Source organism: Ictalurus punctatus, chromosome 20, assembly GCF_001660625.3.
Source record: "Ictalurus punctatus breed USDA103 chromosome 20, Coco_2.0, whole genome shotgun sequence".
Classification (NCBI taxonomy): domain Eukaryota; kingdom Metazoa; phylum Chordata; class Actinopteri; order Siluriformes; family Ictaluridae; genus Ictalurus; species Ictalurus punctatus.
Window position 1 is genome coordinate 20,079,053 of NC_030435.2, and position 18,674 is coordinate 20,097,726.

An 18,674-nucleotide genomic window follows, 5' to 3' on the forward strand; every position below is an offset into this window, starting at 1 on the left:
CACTGAGGTGATGGCCTGGCAGTGAGCAAAAGTATAGCAACAGATAAGATTTGAAATAAATTTAAATAAATAACACTTAATATTTGGCATATCCCTTGATGTCAATGCGACTTACTGACATTACTGACATGGTGATGCTTTTCCAGGCTTTTACATTTACATTTATGGCATTGGGCAGTGGCCCTTATCCAGAGTGACTTACAGAAGTCTCTATCAATAAATCCTGATATTGGTCCACAAGGTCACAGACTAAGAATACCATCAGTCTAAAAACTCTGTTGGGGAGGTAACATAGTAAGAAAACCACACATTCATTTATTTTATTTTATTGTTGTTGTTTGTCTCGGGGGTTTCTCCCTTCAGTCTCCTCTTCAGGAGGTGAAATCCTGCTCAATTGGGTTAAGGTCTGGTGATTGACTTGCCTAGACTAAAATCTTTCACTTTTTCCCCCTGATGAAGTCCTTTATTGAGTTGGGTGGTGTGTTTTGGATCATTATCTTGCTGCATGAATAAGTTATTCCCAATTAATTTAAATGCATTTCTATGTACATTGGCAGACAACCTGTTCCTGCAAACTTCTGAATTCATTCTGCTGCTACCATCATGAGATACATCATCGATAAAGATTAGTGAGTCTGTTCCAGAAGCAGCCATACAATCCCAAGCCATGACACTACCTCCACCATGTTTCACAGATGAGCTTGTATGTTTTGGATCATGAGTACATCCAATGTTTCTATCATCAACTATTGTTTTCCTTGACCGACCCATTCGGTATCTGTTGCTCAGTACGTTAGCGGTTTCTTTCTTTTTCATCTTTTTCAGGACATTCCGAATTGTTGTATTGACTATGCCCAATGTGTGTGTAGTGATCGATTTCCCCTCTTTTCTCAGCTTCAAAACGGCTTACTTTTCTCCCACAGACAGCTTTTTAACAGCAAATGCAGTCTTCACAGAAGAAAACGAAGGCTAATTCGATAGGTTAGGCTATTTCCAGCTATTTATTCTTGAAATAATCTATCCAAAAGGACACACCTGGGTAACAAGAAACATGCGGAAGTCACCTGTTCCAATATTTTTTGCTCGCGTACAAATTGGGCGGTCTGATACAAAATACTTTGTCATTTAACACATCTACGTATAAATACCAGGAAACAAAATCTACAATTATCAACTCTCTTCTCATGTTCATCTTTTGATCTCAAACCCAAATGTCTTCAGTCTACAGCAAAAATAAATGAATTGGCCTTTGCTGTTCCAGTAGTTTCGGAAGAGGACTGTATTATTTTATTTTATTTTATTTTATTTTTAAATGTTTATCCCTCATTTTAAATTCACGTGAATTATTTTATCAGCACGATTTTTTTTTTTTTTACTTCAGAAGCAGCAGGATGTAAACCGAGTGATATTGTTGAGTTTGGCGCCCCCGTGTGGTCAGTGTGGTCAGTGTTTGTGTGTTTATGAGTGAGCACCGGGACTCCTCCCCTTCTGCAGAGCACAGAGCTCGCTCTTCCTGCGGTCAGCTCTATGTGACAGCCAGAACTGGCGCATTGTCTTTTTCCCCCCCATTTCATTTTATTTTTTCACCCCACTCTTCGCATTGGACACTCGATACCACGTCCACAGCTTTGCGTCTTTCTCCTCGGACGTAAGGGTCGCCGCTGGTCTTCTCTATCATGGGCAACAGGGACGATGAATACGATTTCTTGTTCAAAGGTAAATTCTGGGCAGCCGCATTCTCCCGCACTGGGAGGGGGGGTTACAGCTTAATAATCACTCTTTTGTTTCCTTGCCAATTCAATATCCATGTCTTCGGGTAAATGGTGCAACGCGAAAGTAACAGGATCTTCCTAGCCTTTGATCTGCGCGCATTACCCACAGAAAGCGGTTTTATTTTTATTATTGCCACATTATCAACGCCCGCAGCAGCATCGATATCAGATAGGCGTCGAGATAGATGTGCAAAACATCTGGTTTCACTTGGCTGGATGTTTTCACAGCAAGTGTGTGCGCAGGATGGAAAGGCCAGGCCCTTATGTAGCCTATATAACACTGAATACGCTCATAATAACACAGAAATAGCCTACATGATGAAGGTAGGTGTAATCGTAATGACTATATCTGTAGTTATCCTGATGAGAGTTATGAATATCAGACATGTCTCTGGTTGGAGTAGATGGAGATCTGCCTGTTTGATGGGTTTAAACGCTTTCACTGGTGAGTATTTGCAGTTTTAATGGCATGATCACAGTAATAGACGTAGTTAAGAAAGTCTGACCTGTTAATGGATTGGTGTGTCCGGTATTAATTAGTGGATAGGTCGGAAAAGAAGCCTGAATATTTATTTTGTAGGTTTCGCAATCCTACAGCTTTAACCATGAGTGCATGAGAGATAAGGCCTAAAACCTCCACACACAAAGAAAGCCCCAGATTGTACAACTAGTTATGTATGTATGTATGTATGTATGTATGTATGTATGTATGTAAAATTGCATATCCAGGAGGGATTTGTCATATTATGAGTTTGTGAAAAGGACAAAGTGACAAAGTGCTAGTTCCTGTAGTAAAATGGTCATTGCCTAGTCATCATATTTATGATATTTCTTTTACTTTCACACTATCTGTTGTTACCCAGATGAGGACGGGTTCCCTTCTGAGTCTGGTTCGTCTCAAGGTTTCTTCCTCATATCATCTTAGGGAGTTTTTTCCTCACCACCGTCGCCACCGGCTCGCTCAATAGGGATAAATCCACACGCTTAAAATCTCTATTCTGTGTTGATATATTTCTGTAAAGCTGCATTGAGACAATGTGTATCGCTAAAAGTGCTATACAAATTGAATTGAATTGAATTGAATTGATGTTTGAAAAGGTAAAAAAAAATATCTTCAAATGTATAAATGTACAAATGTGTATCAGTCGTGTATCAGTCTATCAGGCGAGTCTCATGCCTGAATCTTGAGGATGCTGGAATTTGCTGACTCTGTGCTTTTTGTCCGTTTGCAGTTGTTCTTATCGGAGACTCTGGCGTCGGGAAGAGCAACCTGCTGTCACGCTTCACCCGCAACGAGTTTAACCTGGAGAGTAAAAGCACGATCGGGGTGGAGTTCGCGACCCGCAGTATCCAGGTGGATGGCAAGACGATAAAGGCGCAGATTTGGGACACGGCCGGACAGGAGCGATACCGGGCCATCACCTCAGCGTGAGTGCACCATGAGCGACTATCAGGCTTTAGTAGGCCTAGCCTGTGTCTGTTCTGCATCAGTAGTTGTCTAAGTAGCCTAACTATGTTAGCTTAAATCTGAATCTGTTATCTAGCTCACCTTTCATCTGAGGTCAAGTATGAGGTTAAATATTATCCTTCATTAGGCTATAGAAGCATACAGCAGCCTTAAATGATGTGCTGATGATCGTAGCTGGTTTAGGTTGGTTCAGGTGGACTCCCAGCCTAGTCTACTTGGTGTAAGGTTGGTCTATTTAATTGGCCAGTTTGGCTCCCTGTAAGTGTCCAAAACTCCTCTACAACCATCAAACCAGACCATCTAGAACCAGCCTTTAAGTGTCCAAAACTCCTCTACGACCATCAAACCTGACCATCTAGACCAACTGAGACTGGTGACACGCTCCCTTACTGGCACAGGCTGGGGTTTTTCCACTGGTGCTAATTTGTATACTTAAAGAAAGGCACAAATGAACTTTTCCATCACAAACTGATCCAATGATGCCTTGGAGGAGTCAAGCCCCCAAAAGTCCCTAATATTTCTTTAATGTTTGAAAATGTATTTATTCTACCAATAGTAAGTCATTTCCAGCTTCATTGAACATTTTAATTTGGATACCCCAACAAACAATCAATTTCTTTGTTCTTGAACTCATTGGATTGCTAATTAGACTTCTCTGCGCACTCCTCTATTAAAGCCTCTATTGTACAGTAAACATGGACTGATTCAAAATTGCAGACATATTGTACTACTATAATACATACTGTTCCTCATAGTGGTATGGAATATGAGTATGCAGGGTAGCATGTTCAAAATTATTCAACCAGTTCATGGCAAGCATCTTTAGTACTTAGTGTTCCTGAGGAATCTTACCCATTCCTCATGAGCAATGGCCTCCAGTTCAGTAATATTCTTGGGTTTGTGTGCTGCAACCGCCTTCTTCAAATCCCACCAGAGACTTTCCATGGGGTTCGAGTCAGGTGACTGTGATGGCCCTGTAGAATCTTCCAGGACTTCTTCTGCAACCAAGTCTTGGTGGAATTTGAGGTATGCTTGGGATCATTGTCCTGTTGGAAGGTCCAATGACACCCAAGCTTCACCTTCCTCACAGATGGCATGACGTTTTCTCCTAGGATTTCCTGATACTTCAATGAATCCATCTTGCCTTCCACACGCTGCAGATTTCCAGTGCCAGAGGATGATGCAAAGCAGCCCCAGAGCATCACCGAGCCACCACCATGCTTGACTGTGGACAGAGTGTTCTTTCTTCATTCTTCTTCCTCCAGACATACCGCTGGTCCATCGTGCCGAAAAGTTTCATTTCATCGCTCCACAGAACAGAATCCCAAAACTTCTGTGGATTATTTATATGATTTTAAGATTTTTCTTGTGCTTTTGGGTCAGTAATGGCGTACGTCTTGGAGTTCTGGCATGGAAACCTTCTGCGTTTAGTACGCGTCTTACTGCGCTCACTGAAACCTCAGTGTCTGTTGCCACCAAGTCCCACTGCAGGTCTTTTGCAGTCACTCGAGGGTTTTTCACAACCTGCCTTCTCAGAAATCTGCTCGCAGCCGTCGATAGCTTCCTTTTTCTACCCCGTCCAGGTATTTCATATGTTTTCTACCCCTAGTCACTTCAGGTATTTCATGTGTTCCAGCTCAAGCACACCTGGTGCAACTAATGAAGCCCTTGATTAGTTACATCAGGTGTGCTTAAGTCAACACCTGTTTTGCATATTTGTGCTGTTGTGAGGGATTCTATTCAGGGGGTTGAGTAATTTTGAAACTGGAGAAATCATTATAAGTTGCATTTTCAGTTGAATTTGGAGAAACCACTTGAAGCATTCGTCGTGTTGAACTATTTCATTTGTTTTTGTTAGATATTTGATGGCAAACAGCTGAAAGTCTGTACATTCTGACAACCTCTTTCCACATACTTGAAGCCCAAGTAGCATGCCACCCAGGTGCCAGTTCATGTTGACCACCACCTGCGTATTAATACACATTTTATACATATGAGTAGAATACATGAAATGCCATTTTCAACGCAGCCATCAATGCCAGACCTAACAAGGTTTAGTAGGGTAAGTTTAATTCTTTAATTGGCGCCAGCAGCATGGGAGTTCAGTATAGTTCTTATTATATGTCATTCACAACATGATATCATGGAACTCTGATAAAATAAAATAAAAAGAAAAGTTCAGTCATCTGGTTCTTTTCTAATAACTCAGTTTTCCTTGTTTTGCAACCAAAATGCTATACATTTTTTTCTGATTCGTTACTGGAAAAGACACATGATGTAGTAAAGTAAAAACATGAACACATTTTGCTTCAGTGATCAAATGTATGCGTTAACTGAAGGAATGCATTGTACAGTTTTGAAATGGAAGCTGTTCACTACAAAGCGGTGTAAAACTGTATTACATCATCATTATTATTATCCTCAGAGTCGGGGCCGTTATTATAGAGCCTGTCAGCATGATTTATCACAGTACACAGTCAAAATGGAAGATTTCATGAAGATTGTATGAGAAATGATTTACATTTCTATTCAATTATATTACTGAAGCTCGGCTCTGCAATTTAAAGGATGTAGCTTGCACGGTGTTGTAGGTAATATACTGTACCATCTGACCCTTACTTACCCTATGAGAGATTTTGAATAGTAACCACACAGGTCATGAGGCCGTTCATGCAAATCCTAACCGTACCACAAAAAAAATACGAAGCCTGTGTAGGTGTAGCTGATCGATGTCTTTTATGTACAACGCAGCTACTATCGGGGTGCAGTCGGTGCTCTGCTGGTGTACGACATCGCCAAACATTTGACATACGAGAATGTGGAGCGCTGGTTGAAGGAGCTGAGGGACCACGCTGACAACAACATTGTCATCATGCTGGTGGGCAACAAGAGTGACCTGCGCCACCTGAGGGCAGTGCCAACCGATGAGGCCCGGGCTTTTGCAGGTACGCACAGCATGAGTGAGGCAAAGAGTGTGAATGAGGGAACATGCTTAAAGAAACTCTTCTTGATAATCTTAGAGGAAAATCTGAGTTACAGTGGATCTAAAAAGTCTACACGCCCCTATTAAAATGGATGGTTTTTGTGGCGTAAAAAAATAAAATCATGTCAGAATCTTTCCTAGCTTTATTGTAAAAAAAATGTAATCTATTAATTAAAGTGAAAAACAATAAGAATGATTTTAGAGGGAAAAAAATCGTTTTCGATCCACTGTAGCATTGGACTGTTATTGTGTCATAAATGTAAGAGCCTATCCATATGCAGATGCAAACAATGGGAAGTGTCGAGTGTTAGAGGAGTTTCTAATTAATGATGAGGGTGAAAGTGTAGGCATGTTTCTCTACCTTTTTTCTCTTATTATAAAGAGTAAGTTATTATTTCATATAGAGAAAAAAATAGGTTTTGGTGACTTTTAATCTCAGATTTTCCCTTATATACTACAGGAAAGAAAATCTCTTAACAATTATTGTTATATACATAAATCCAGCCTCGATTTCACTTGTTTTGTAATATGCATGTGACAGAATAACAGTAACAACACTCCTATTTACACTGCTGCTTAATGGGCCCCAGATATTCTTCTGCAAGTGTAGCTTTTAGAAATATGTGCAGGCATGGACAAATCAGTATCCCACGCTTCCAGGACAAGCAGATTTCCTTTCTGGGCTATTAATTTTTTATTTGTAGTTGCTTGGCAGACAGATAGTTTAAACCCACCCACCCCAAAAAAAAAAAACAACATTGCTCCTTAATGCAAAAAAAAAGTTTACATTTCATATATAACTGTGTTTAAATGTATTGCCATTTAATGTATGCTGTAACTATAGCACATGCTTTCAGATCACACCTCCTGCTGCACTACACACATCCACCAGACCCATTTTCACTAAGCGGAATAATTAGCGTGCGCTGATGACAGACCATCTTTTCAGAATCAGTGCCGCTACATTAGTACTTCTACAGCGCATTAGCTAATGGATTTATTATTTCTCCACCTCTGATGTGTAACTCAGTGGACGAAACATATACCTGGCTATATAATAAACCGAGAATCCTATTTCCATTCAGCGGCTGACTTATACTCAGAAACTCCTCACAATCCAAAAGAGTCGGACTAAAATTTAGGTTGGTGGATTTCAAAGCAATGGAGTAATGGTCCATTATGGTCATATTCTTTTATAGTTTTTTTGATGGAGAGAACAAATGGTGTCACTAAAGTACACAGAGAGTTAGGCTGAAAAAGGCAGGCGTACGTCAATGCATGTCATTTAGAAATAAAAAGAAAAGAAAGTAGGTGGAGGTTACATGACTACAAGAGACGCTAACACACTCCTTCATTGTTTCCAGAGAAGAATAACTTGTCATTTATCGAGACCTCAGCTCTGGATTCAACCAACGTGGAGGAGGCGTTCAAGAACATTCTAACAGGTACATCATGTCAAACATAATACTATGCTGTGCCAGAATATTACTCACACTCAGAATGAGTGTAAGACTATAAGTTTAGAAGTCCAGCCCACTGCAGCAGTGATTCAGGTTTATGTGAGGTCATTAACCCGCAGTAGGAAAATCTCGTGAGAGCAGTGTGATGCAATATACATCCTGGTCTAATCGCTCAAGCATGCACAGGTCAATGTGCCATCCAAGCACATGAGCAAAGTCATGGCGGCTGGGCGTACAAGCGCTTCAAACCGTTACGGTTTTCAGGTTGTTATAAAAATGCTAACAGATCACAGGATGGTGTGTGTGTATAAATGGTTTATGATGGCTTTTCATGCGCAAGTTAGTGCAGAATTTACAGCTGAGAGGTTGGGAGTGTAGTTATGCTCTGTGTAGTTATTTTATGACAGCTGCAATGGCACTCTTTAATCTGAAAGTCTTTATAAAAAAAAAACAAAAGTGCACATATGGTAGCAGCTACTTAACTAGGCTTATGAGGATTCATCTGGATCAGGACATATCTGGGTGTGTTTTAAATATGACGCACCACGAGGAAACCTTGATATAGAAGTGGATTCTTTGGTATCCATAGAACCATACACCGATTCTGAGAACCCAAAGAACCCACATTCATGATAATTTGAGATCGGTCAGTGTTCTCATCAAGGACATGCTGGAAATTTCTGGGACTTACTGAAGTGTTGAGTTCATGATATTGCAGACATACCAGCTTAAACTCCCATTTATTATTCAGGTATTCATCTGAAAGCATGTTAATCAGTAACTACTATGAATTATACTGTAGAGTGAAACAAAAAGGAAAGACGTGTAGTTGCAACAGATTCTGAGATGTTAAGGGGTTCAAATGATGAGTCTTTATTGGTCACATATACAGTAGAGCACAGTGAAATTGTTTTCTTCACATACCCCAGCCTGTCAGGAAGCTGGGGTCAGAGCACAGGGTCAGCCATGTTATGGCGCCCCTGGAGCAGAGAGGGTTAAGGGCCTTGCTCAAGGGCCCAACAGTGGCAGCTTGGCAGTGCTGGGGCTTGAACCCCCGACCTTCCCTTCCGATCAGTAACCCAGAGCCTTAACTGCTAAGCCACCACTGCCCCCGTATACCTGTATACCTGTGCAAAGTGAACATTTCAAACTTGTTTTAATGATCAAGTTGTAGAAATATCCGGTGGCATTTTATTGTCTGAAAGTGTGGCCTCTGCTGTACCGAAATGTGGTCCTGTTACAGCAGTAGGTTCTGTGCTCATGTTCATGTTCTCGACTGTGGCTGAAACCAGTATTACCAGTTTACTACTTCTGCGAACATTCATGACACAAATAAGTTCCGGTAGATGACCGAGTGAACGCAATATTAAGTATGATTATATATATTGAGCTCCTCTGCTCTGTCTTGCAGAGATCTATCGCATCGTATCACAGAAGCAGATCGCTGATCGATCAGCTCACGATGAGTCTCCAGGGAACAACGTGGTGGACATCAGCGTGCCGCCCACCACGGACGGGCAAAAGGGTAGCAAACTGCAGTGCTGTCAAAACCTGTAACCATGACGACCAACCATCACCCAAACCCCCAGCCGAACCACCACTCCACTCCCCAGTACACTCGTTTCCCGTTTTCTCTCTACGTGTCGTGCCGCTAATATTCAATATGTGTAATATATATTTTTTCTTTTTGATAGCTTCTCAACTCACGTATGCACACATACCGAGACAGACACTCTCACACACACATTTCTGACATGAAATAAAATTTTACAGTACAAACTGTGGTGACGTGCATTGACTTAATGTAGCGGAAATAATGGCTCGGCTTTAATGATCCAGCCTGCAGTGCTTTGAAGAAATATCCATAAAACAGAGTTCTCCAGCATCTGGTAGGCCTAATGGAAGATTAAAATCATTCTGCTAGAACTTATGGAGGTTGCTTCTTTCACTTCCATAACAAGAAAAAATATTTCTCATGACATAAAGGATCAGATCATAATTCTATCTACTATGTGACATATGTGTTGAGAGACAACATGCCTCAAGGCATCATTAATCTCTAAGGCTTACACTGTGTGACAGACTTAATTATAAAATGAAAGCAGACATCTGGTTGCCATAAGCATTTCTGGTTATTTCTGATGAAGTAAATATGAATGGCTCGTGCTATAAATGAAAATTCTTTATCTTTGTGTCATGCCAGGTGTGAAACAAAACTTTGTACTCAACTGTAGCAATAGATAACATAAGACTCGCAACAGATAACATAAAAATGATGAGAATTAACCTTCAATTATTACCAGACTAGAAGAGTTTCGGTCATCTAAGAGATACAATAATGCTGTGCAGAGAATTTACTTCAGATAATATTCAGGGAAAACTGTCTGTCTGTCTGTGTGTCTGTCTGTGTGTCCCACTGCAACGTGTGAGTGAATCTACTGAGTGTGCAAATCCAGTTACAGCTTTGGCTGAGGTGTTGGATCTACTCAAGTTTCCTTTTTACGACAAGACCTCCTCCAGAACATGATTATTTTCTTCAGGAATCCCACATGCAGGTTGATCTGATCTCAGCAACGTGAGCAAAATAAGGAAGTCACAACATTCTCGAGTAGATTTGTGTTACCTCGCAGCAGACATAGCCGGCTCGTGGGATCAGGTTGTAGTGTGTTTGCTGTACTGAAAAGGGCAGACAGTACATATATCTCATTTACAAATGATTCTGTCTTTTTAAACACACCACTTAAGATGAACAAATCTATACTGGGATATATTTAGTCCATTTTTTCACTTGCAAGTTTGACTGTCTGGCAAGTTTACTTGTCAGTTTATTGTTGTTGTTGTTTAAATAACCTTGAATTAAAGTTAAAGAAGGTTGTACAATGTTGTACCCTCTTGAACATGGACAAACAATATACAAAATAGCAATGTTGGGTTATTTCTTTCATTGCACAAATGAAATGTGTGTCCTGTAAGCAAATCCGTATGCTTACCAAAAACTTCTGCACATCACTTTGGCCTAACAGGAAATGCGACTGAATGAATCAATGAACAAATTTGAATGAATCGTTTTCTGAGTCGCTCAAGAGACTCAAATAACAGACGGTTCTCTAAGGGCAGAGCTTCACCTGTTAAACTAAATAAATAAATAAAAAGCAGCCATTGCAATACCCTTTAGGAAGCTATAATAATGTATACTGTGATGCTGAACTCTTTTTAGTGTAAACATAAATTAAAAAAAAAAACCCACTCTGATACACAGCATAACTAGCAGCAAGCAACTTAATCGATCAGTTGTAGATAGGCGTCTTCAAAAGGGAAAGTAAAAATGTTTTGCTTGGTTGGTCAATCTCTGGGTTCAAATGATGCGAAGAAGGGAGTCAGAGTATGAAAAATACGTGGAGGAAAAAATTCTATAAATCATTTAGAGGCATGAGAATGAATGCATCAGATCCCAGCCCTGGAGCACAGATAGTTTTTTTTTGTTTTGTTTTTTTAAATAAGATGACTCAATACACATCTTGATAAATTCACTGAAATGTATGACAACAAAAATGCTTCATCCTGGTCAGGGTCACGGTGGATTCAGAGCCTATTCCCGGAACACTGGGTGTGAGGAGGGATTAAACCCTCAACGGGGCATGTTTTGGAAGGTGGGAGGAGATCGGAGAAACAGGAGAAAACCCACGCAGACACAGGAAGAACATGTGAAACTGCACATACAGTAACCAGACCTCAGGATTGAACCAGTGACCCTGGAACTGTGCCCTGCAATGGACTGGTCAAGAGTGTATTCCTGTCCCATACCCATTGTTCCTGGGATAGGCTCCAGACCCACAGTGACCCTGACCAGGATTAAGCAGTTACTTAGTTATCTGTTCCATAATTTCCTGTAACCTGAATCTCTATTCTACAATCACAAGAATCTTTCCAGTAAAGACTCGATTGTTCCCTTACTTTCAGTATTAAGTTTTCTTTCAATTTCTTTGTCCTCCTCCTTGGCTTTATCCAAACAATGCTGCAATCCTTCTAATTCAGCCTCTTTTTTTTGACTTTGGCTTTCTCTATAGTCTTCTTCAGACTCTCCTCTCTCTCCAATGACATTTTCAGCTCCCCCTACAGTTTGTCTATGGTGAGCTCTAGGCGGTTGTTCAAGCCTTTAAGCAAATTATTCATATTCCTTATCTTCTTCTCGCACTCTTCCTTGCTCTCAACCTCCTGTTGTTTCTCTCTCTCTCTCTGCCCCTGAACTCGTGCCTCGCAGATCTATCCAATTCACATCCAAGTCATTCTGTACGAATACAGTATATGAAGCGTTGATAGATTTTATGCTAATGGCTGGTAAGGGACTGTAGTACAACTATAGCTTCTGAAAGCAGTTTTATTTAAAATGGCGGATATTTTAAAATGAATTCAAGTTTCCAATGTCTCCTAACGACCGAGCGAAGGATTCTGTCGCACCACTCGGGAACCTCCCTAGATAAACAGACACTTTTAACTTTACATGTATCACTGCGCCTGTTGTACACTGGGGCTGAATCGTGGGAACTTGCCTGGTTCAAACCCAATCTAAAATTATGCCCCAAATGTTCACAGTCATGTTGGCACAAGAGTTCTTATTGGGTTTTGATTGGGTTAGGCCTAATCTGAGAAGTGTGTGTACAGAGGGTACAGCCAGCTGAGCTGTCCTATTGACCTGATATCCAGTCTCTGCTTCCCCAGATGAGAGAAGAGAGAGAGAGAGAGAGAGAGAGAGAGACTGCTAATGTTCATCATGAGGAGGATAAAACCTGTCTAGAAAAGGTCATGCTCAGTTAGAACACAGTGGATTTGGTTACCAGAAAAAACAGGTGTAATATGACATCTGAGAGTTCCATGTTAAACCCCGACTAGCCCGTGTCACTCTGTAGTGTCTGGAGTGACCTTGCTCATTGTCACCCTGATACCGGTCCGGCTGCTGCCCGCTGCTAGTGCTAATGAAACAGAGCTGAACACTGAGAGAGCAATGTGTGAGCGCAACCGGTGCTGTTAGCTTATCTCTCATCATAGGGTTCATATGTGAGGAATACAACACAAGCGTACGAGCTGTTCTAGTTTATAATCAACGACGGCGTGGTGTGAGATGAGTTACTGTTGCAACTAAAGAGTTGATCATTGTCGTGTAGCAGCAAAGTGCTTTATTCTTTTTATACTACACAACAATTTCCCAATGCAGATGGATGTTAAAGAAAGAATGACACATTGTACTTAATGTTATGGAACATCCATAAAAAACTGAGCTCCTATTACTCATGTAATCGCAGCTATAAAACATCCCTCACAGAATAACTAATATTTCTGTTTTCCCCCCATGAGGAAGTGCATTCAAATAATTACATGAACAAATGAATTAATGGGTTAAAGAGTGAATAACTGAAAGAAAGAACGAGTAGAAAAAAGGAAGTCTGTTTCCATGGAGATCCACAGTGAGTTTGTGTAGGCTTTTGGGTCATTTCAGTTGGAACCCCACACTTACTGCCTCACTCTCTCCATCAGAAACGGGCTGAGACTCGGAGCGATGGTGGATTGCCGAATAAACCCAGCTCCTGTCTTCTGGGGGCTGCGGTTACACCACCAACACAACAGCAGGGGGCGTCACAGAGGTACGCACACACAGACAGATGGCCACGCAGCACGGACAACATGAGAGAAAGACAGATAAAGAGACAAGAGTGCGACAGACAGAGAAAGCAAAAGCATGAGGTGATTTACATCAGCATTCATTCAGCAACCTTTGCATCACTATAATCTAAACTAGGAGGCCTTTGTTTGCTTGGGTCAGGATTCCTGGTGTGTGTGTGTGTGTGTGTGTGTGAGAGAGAACAAAAGAGAAACCTGATCAGATGAAGCAGAAGGGTTATTATGTACTGTAAACAGACATCTAGAGTGATGGGTGTGGGGATGAAGGTGGCTACGGATCAGCTGCTAGAGCTACGGCTAATCTCACTGGCTTTTAGTTCACTTACAAAGTCGTCGTAGCTCGAGCTGAGCTTGCGTCGATGAGAAGCAGGGGAATACACCCAGAATCTCCCCTCGGCATACTGGTCATACACAAACAGGAGGTTTACAACATAAACAGAGATCAGGGCAAATCAGTGGAAAGCAGGAGGGTGTGGGTTGTTTCACAGGAAAAAGTGACCTGACGATAAAGATCTAAAACGTCACTTAAAGCTTTTTGATTTTTATAAAAGCCCAGGAACAAAAATTGAGACACCAAAAACACATGAAGATTAAAGGATGGAGTTAGAATTAAAGAAATGATTAGTGAAAAATGACCCTGATGAAAGGAAGCTGTTCGATGTTTTGAGGAGGTAAATATACATCACTCATCACCGTTAGCTTGCTGGAGTTTTGAGATGAAGGAGGTGTCCGAAGTAAGAACGCAGCATTAGTTATAACGTTCGTTAAGTTGTTCCCTCATCAGCCTCTCTTTAGTCTTGAATTAAAAAACAGCTTGTCATATTACCGAGAAACCACAAAGTGCAAACCCTTGAAAACTTACTTCCTGTTACAAAGTGCTGACACTGGAGACTCCTTCCATAAATCTAAAATAAACTATCAATGATGACATGTTTTCGTATGTTCAATGACACGTAAAAAAGAATGTATTAGAACAGGGACATTAATACAAACGTGACTGGAATTACAAACGCCATTGAGTGCTGCGGTATAAGGATATCTATTCTCTCTAAGCTACACCTCAGAGAGAGAGAGAGAGAGAGAGAGTAAACAGTACATGAAAGTAGTCTCACAGGCTTTATCTTTTATCTGAAGAGCTCTGGAAGCACTCGCTGTGTTCCTCTGTTAAAGCACATAAAAACAGAAAACAGGCGCCAACATGGCTATCACGAAAATCCTAGCAGGCAGAAAGAAAAAAACGAAACCGATGTGGACGAAAGTATTTTGTTTTTGTTTTCCAGATGGGCGGCAGGCAACCGTATGAAAACAGAGAGGCAAAAGTCTGGTTTGAGCGCTAGTTAATAATAAGCAGATCACGAGCTTCAGTTAATGTTCGAATCAGACATCAGAATGGGGGAAAATAGGATTTTAGTGCATGTGGCATGGTTGCCTGTGCCAGTTCTGTGGGTGGAAACACCTTGTTGATACGAGAGGTTAGAGGAGAATAGGTAGACTGTTTCGAGCTGATAGGAAGGCTATGGCAACTCAAAAAAACCACTCATTACATCTGCGGTGAGCAGAAAAGCATCTCAGAAAGGTTCAGACGCTGAACCTTGATGCAGACGGGTTACAATAGCAGAGAACCACATCGGCCTCCACTCCCTTCAGCCAAGAACAGGAATCCGAGGCTACAGTGGGCACAGACTCACCAAAACTGCACACTTGAAGATCACCAGATTGTTTTTTTTATCTTCAACTGTCCGGTTTCAGTTAGCCGAAAGAAATCATGCGAAATAACAGGTTAGAAGTGTTATTTATGTTTTGTTTTGTTTGATAGGAATTTTGTGATTCCTTCTGTCCCTCTGCAGCATCACTATGCCTCTGATTTCCCTGGCGAGTTTGTGGACTCTGAAGCAGGAGCTGAGCAAAAACAGAGGTATGAGAACATTCAGAAGTTCAGCGAGGAGGCCAGGTGGTTGGAGCAGTCAGAGGCACTGCAGCAGGCCAGGAGGAAATATGTGAGTCGACTCCCCTGACCTCACAGCTTCCTGCTTCCTGTAGACTGCAGGAAGTGGGGACTAATTGCTGAGCAAGCCTCCCTGTTGCCGCCTGAAAAAATAGAGTCAGATAGAGTCCCTGAGTGAGAACTATAAACAGGTTATGTAATAGAGATATGTGTAGTTATACAATGTAAACTGTAGCAAAGAGGATCTTAGGACAGTGTTTCATTAACATATAAACACTAATATCATTTGAAGTTTGCAGCCGACATCAAACTGCTCCTGTTGTTTTTAACCAAAGTTTTGGGGTGTAAATGATTATAATTTCACTATTTCCTAACTTATTTAGCTCAGTGGTATGTTATTTTAGTTCCACTATATTTTTTTTTAGTGTGTGAGTTTTTTGGGGTTTTTTTAAAGTTATTATTTTTTAAATTATTTTTTTTTAGAAAAGTAATGAATCACAAACAGTGAGGACTTCCGAGGTGTTGAAGGATCCTTATCAGAAACAGTAAAAGAAGTGTGGTACAGTGAACTTCCTTTTTGAACATGCATATGTGATAATTGTATGCTGCATGACTGAATGCAAAACAGTGTGCTTTCTATTAAGAAATGCTACTAAAGGAGAAGTGCTGACCTGAATTTCCTGTGATATCTTTCCACTTCCTGATATCATTAAAGCTGTAGTTCAGAAGAAAGACTTTAAAATGTGTAATAGCTGTTATCATAATTTTATAGTATATGATTGTGAGTGAATTTGTGTCATTGGATTAGATTTATACCATGGTACTGTTGAATTCTTGACTTTGATTGGTCAGAAGGTGTTGTTAATTCTCTATAACAGCAGCTCTGACAGTAGTTCCTGGTTCAAGGCAAATCACAGGTTTATAGTAATACACTCATTCTTACACATTATTGTTTCTATGGTAACTTATACATAGCCTATTATGGGTATAAAGAATGGCGACGTTTTCTGTGAGGTGACATTCATTTAGCATTTATTGAAGGAGTCTTGGTGTCAGCATTTTGCAAGAGAGGTGAAGATTTTTTTTTTTTTCTTCCGGATGGAGGGCTTTGCTTGGTAACATGACAAGCATCATTTTTTTTTGTCTTATTAATTTCAAGAAGATAAAAAAAGAGAAGCTGTTGAAGGAGCTAGTGTTTATAGCTGCTGTAATGTAAGTAATAACTGGAACCGATTTGTTTCATGGACATTCCACAATAATATATGTAGCTCTAAACAGAGAAATGTACAACATCATTCTTTAATTAGTAAAAATCAATTCCACTTCCAGCTGGGCCATATCAGCTCACAATGTGTCCAAAAGCAGTGAGATACTGGGCAAGACCAGCACTTCAAGGATCACTTCAGAGGTCAGAGATCCAGTCCAACTAACTCTGAATACAGCGTGCTGATTGGTCTCTTATAGATTCATAGTAACTGTATGAATGCACCAAATATTATGCACTTTTTCCATGTATAATGTACCAATCATAACAGTTATGTGTCATACCACACTCCCTCCTGGTTGAGAAAGACGACCCAGTTCTCCTTTAAGGAAGCTGTCTAACATGCCAGAGTGATTGAAGCCATTTAGTGCATTCCCTTCCCAGACTTGTCTCTGCTTTTGGCTGGAAAATGAGTCTTCTCCCACTCAAAAACGATGGGGATGCAAACCTTTGCACTTAACTGTAACTGTTACAGTCAGTATACACTGTATCTTGTGTATCTTATCTGTGTGGGTTTCAAAGACTTTTCAAAGGAGCTTTACAGTTTCACTTTCCTTTCTATTTAATCTCATAGCTGCTCTATGTGAAAGTACACTATAACGCCAAAAGTTTGTGGACACCTGACCATCACACTCATATGTGCGTGTTGAACATCCCATTCCAGATTTAGTTCCCCTTTGCTGTTATAAAAACCTCCACTCTTCTAGGAAGACTTTCCACTAGATTTTAGCATGGCTGTGGGGATTTGTGATGTATGATATATATCTACTTTAAGAAACCAAAAAGTAAACCAAAAATATATTTCACCAAAACAATGTGGAGATGTTTTTATTTACATTTGAATCCTCCTGTAAAGATCTCACTGGGTAAAGGGAGCCAACATGGTGGTTAAAAAAGGCTGTCTTAAACCTTGCTAGTTAGTGTAATTTCCTCACACAGTACGTTTTTTTTCTTTTCCATTTTCACTTCTGGAAGTAACCAGATTTTAAAATGCTAAAACTTTCTATTGTTTAAGATGCATGCCAAAGAGAAGCACATTTCAGTTCAGGGACGTCTGTAATTTTCAGAACTCTCTCTCTATATATATTAGAAAATGTCAGAATTTCACCATATGAAGGGTTTTTCCCAGACTGTGGCACATATAAGCACTGGCCACACTCCTGATAAACACTAGAGGGTGCTGAGCTTATGTGTGTTGAAATATCTACACCATTACACACTATTTTCCTCACTCTCTATCTTTCTGTTATAGTCGCTTTGAGATGAAGATGAAATATGATGAGAGTGATAATCTGGTCATTGGATCCTCTTGAGTTCTAACCAATAAAGTCATACACTTCTTTGATAAACTGACTCTGTTCTGTCGTTGCTAACTGTAAATGACTGTAACGCTGAATAAACTCGAATATAAATTTGTAGTTATGGCTGTGGTTATGTTTATCAGGAAGTCTGTTCTCTAAGACGGAGATGTCTGAGGTGCTGACAGAGATTATGAGAGCTGATCCTACATTTGACAAAGACTCCGTCCCCGTTCCTTGTGAACGTGATGTCATTCCCGATATCTTAGAGGACTGTTGGTTTTGTTATTCTCATATATACTCATGGTTCTTTGTCTTTCAACTTAGCTGGAATTTTATATTTACATTTTTGCCAATTTTTATTTGCCAAACTAACAGAGAATGGAAACCTCGAAAGGAACACTGAAGGGAAGGTAACGGATAGGGAAAGAATTGATCAGATACCTCTGATATTAGATGCTAGAAGTGTAGTTGTTGGATGTTTGCCACATTAACTTACAGTGTAGTTCTCTGTGTTATTATTATTAATGAAAATTCCTTTTGCACGCTGGACAAATCAAACCAAAGATAGCACATGCTTGTTTATTAGTAGTCAAAGTGACTGGACCTATGATTTAATCTTGAAGATGTTTTGCCACTTATCCAAGCCGGGAACTGATCAGTGGTTTTCAATTTTATAAAACTAGTCCTTGATGTAGACATTTCATTAATACCAATTTCCCCACCTCTATGTGGGTTTCTTTCAGCTGACGATGGGAAACATAATGGAGCAAGGACCCATCCTCATCAGGCTCAGGTTGTCATGGTG

The 18,674-nt window shown here is 40.4% G+C and overlaps 1 protein-coding gene across 2 annotated transcripts; it reads left to right on the forward strand.

Moving 5' to 3' along the window:
* The first annotated feature begins 1,482 nt into the window (after nt 1-1,482).
* Nucleotides 1,483-9,462, forward strand: LOC108280567 (ras-related protein Rab-11B). 2 transcript variants are annotated; one of them, XM_017495692.3, is made up of 5 exons: nt 1,483-1,716; nt 3,005-3,200; nt 5,992-6,185; nt 7,588-7,668; nt 9,095-9,462. In XM_017495692.3, exons 1-5 carry the CDS (start codon nt 1,677-1,679, stop codon nt 9,238-9,240), a joined length of 657 nt encoding a protein of 218 aa, XP_017351181.1. In that variant the 5' UTR covers nt 1,483-1,676; the 3' UTR covers nt 9,241-9,462. The 2 variants fall into 2 exon arrangements, with proteins under 2 accessions (XP_017351181.1, XP_017351179.1); XM_017495690.1 differs by lacking the exon at nt 1,483-1,716 and adding an exon at nt 1,870-2,217.
* The last annotated feature ends 9,212 nt before the right edge of the window (nt 9,463-18,674 follow it).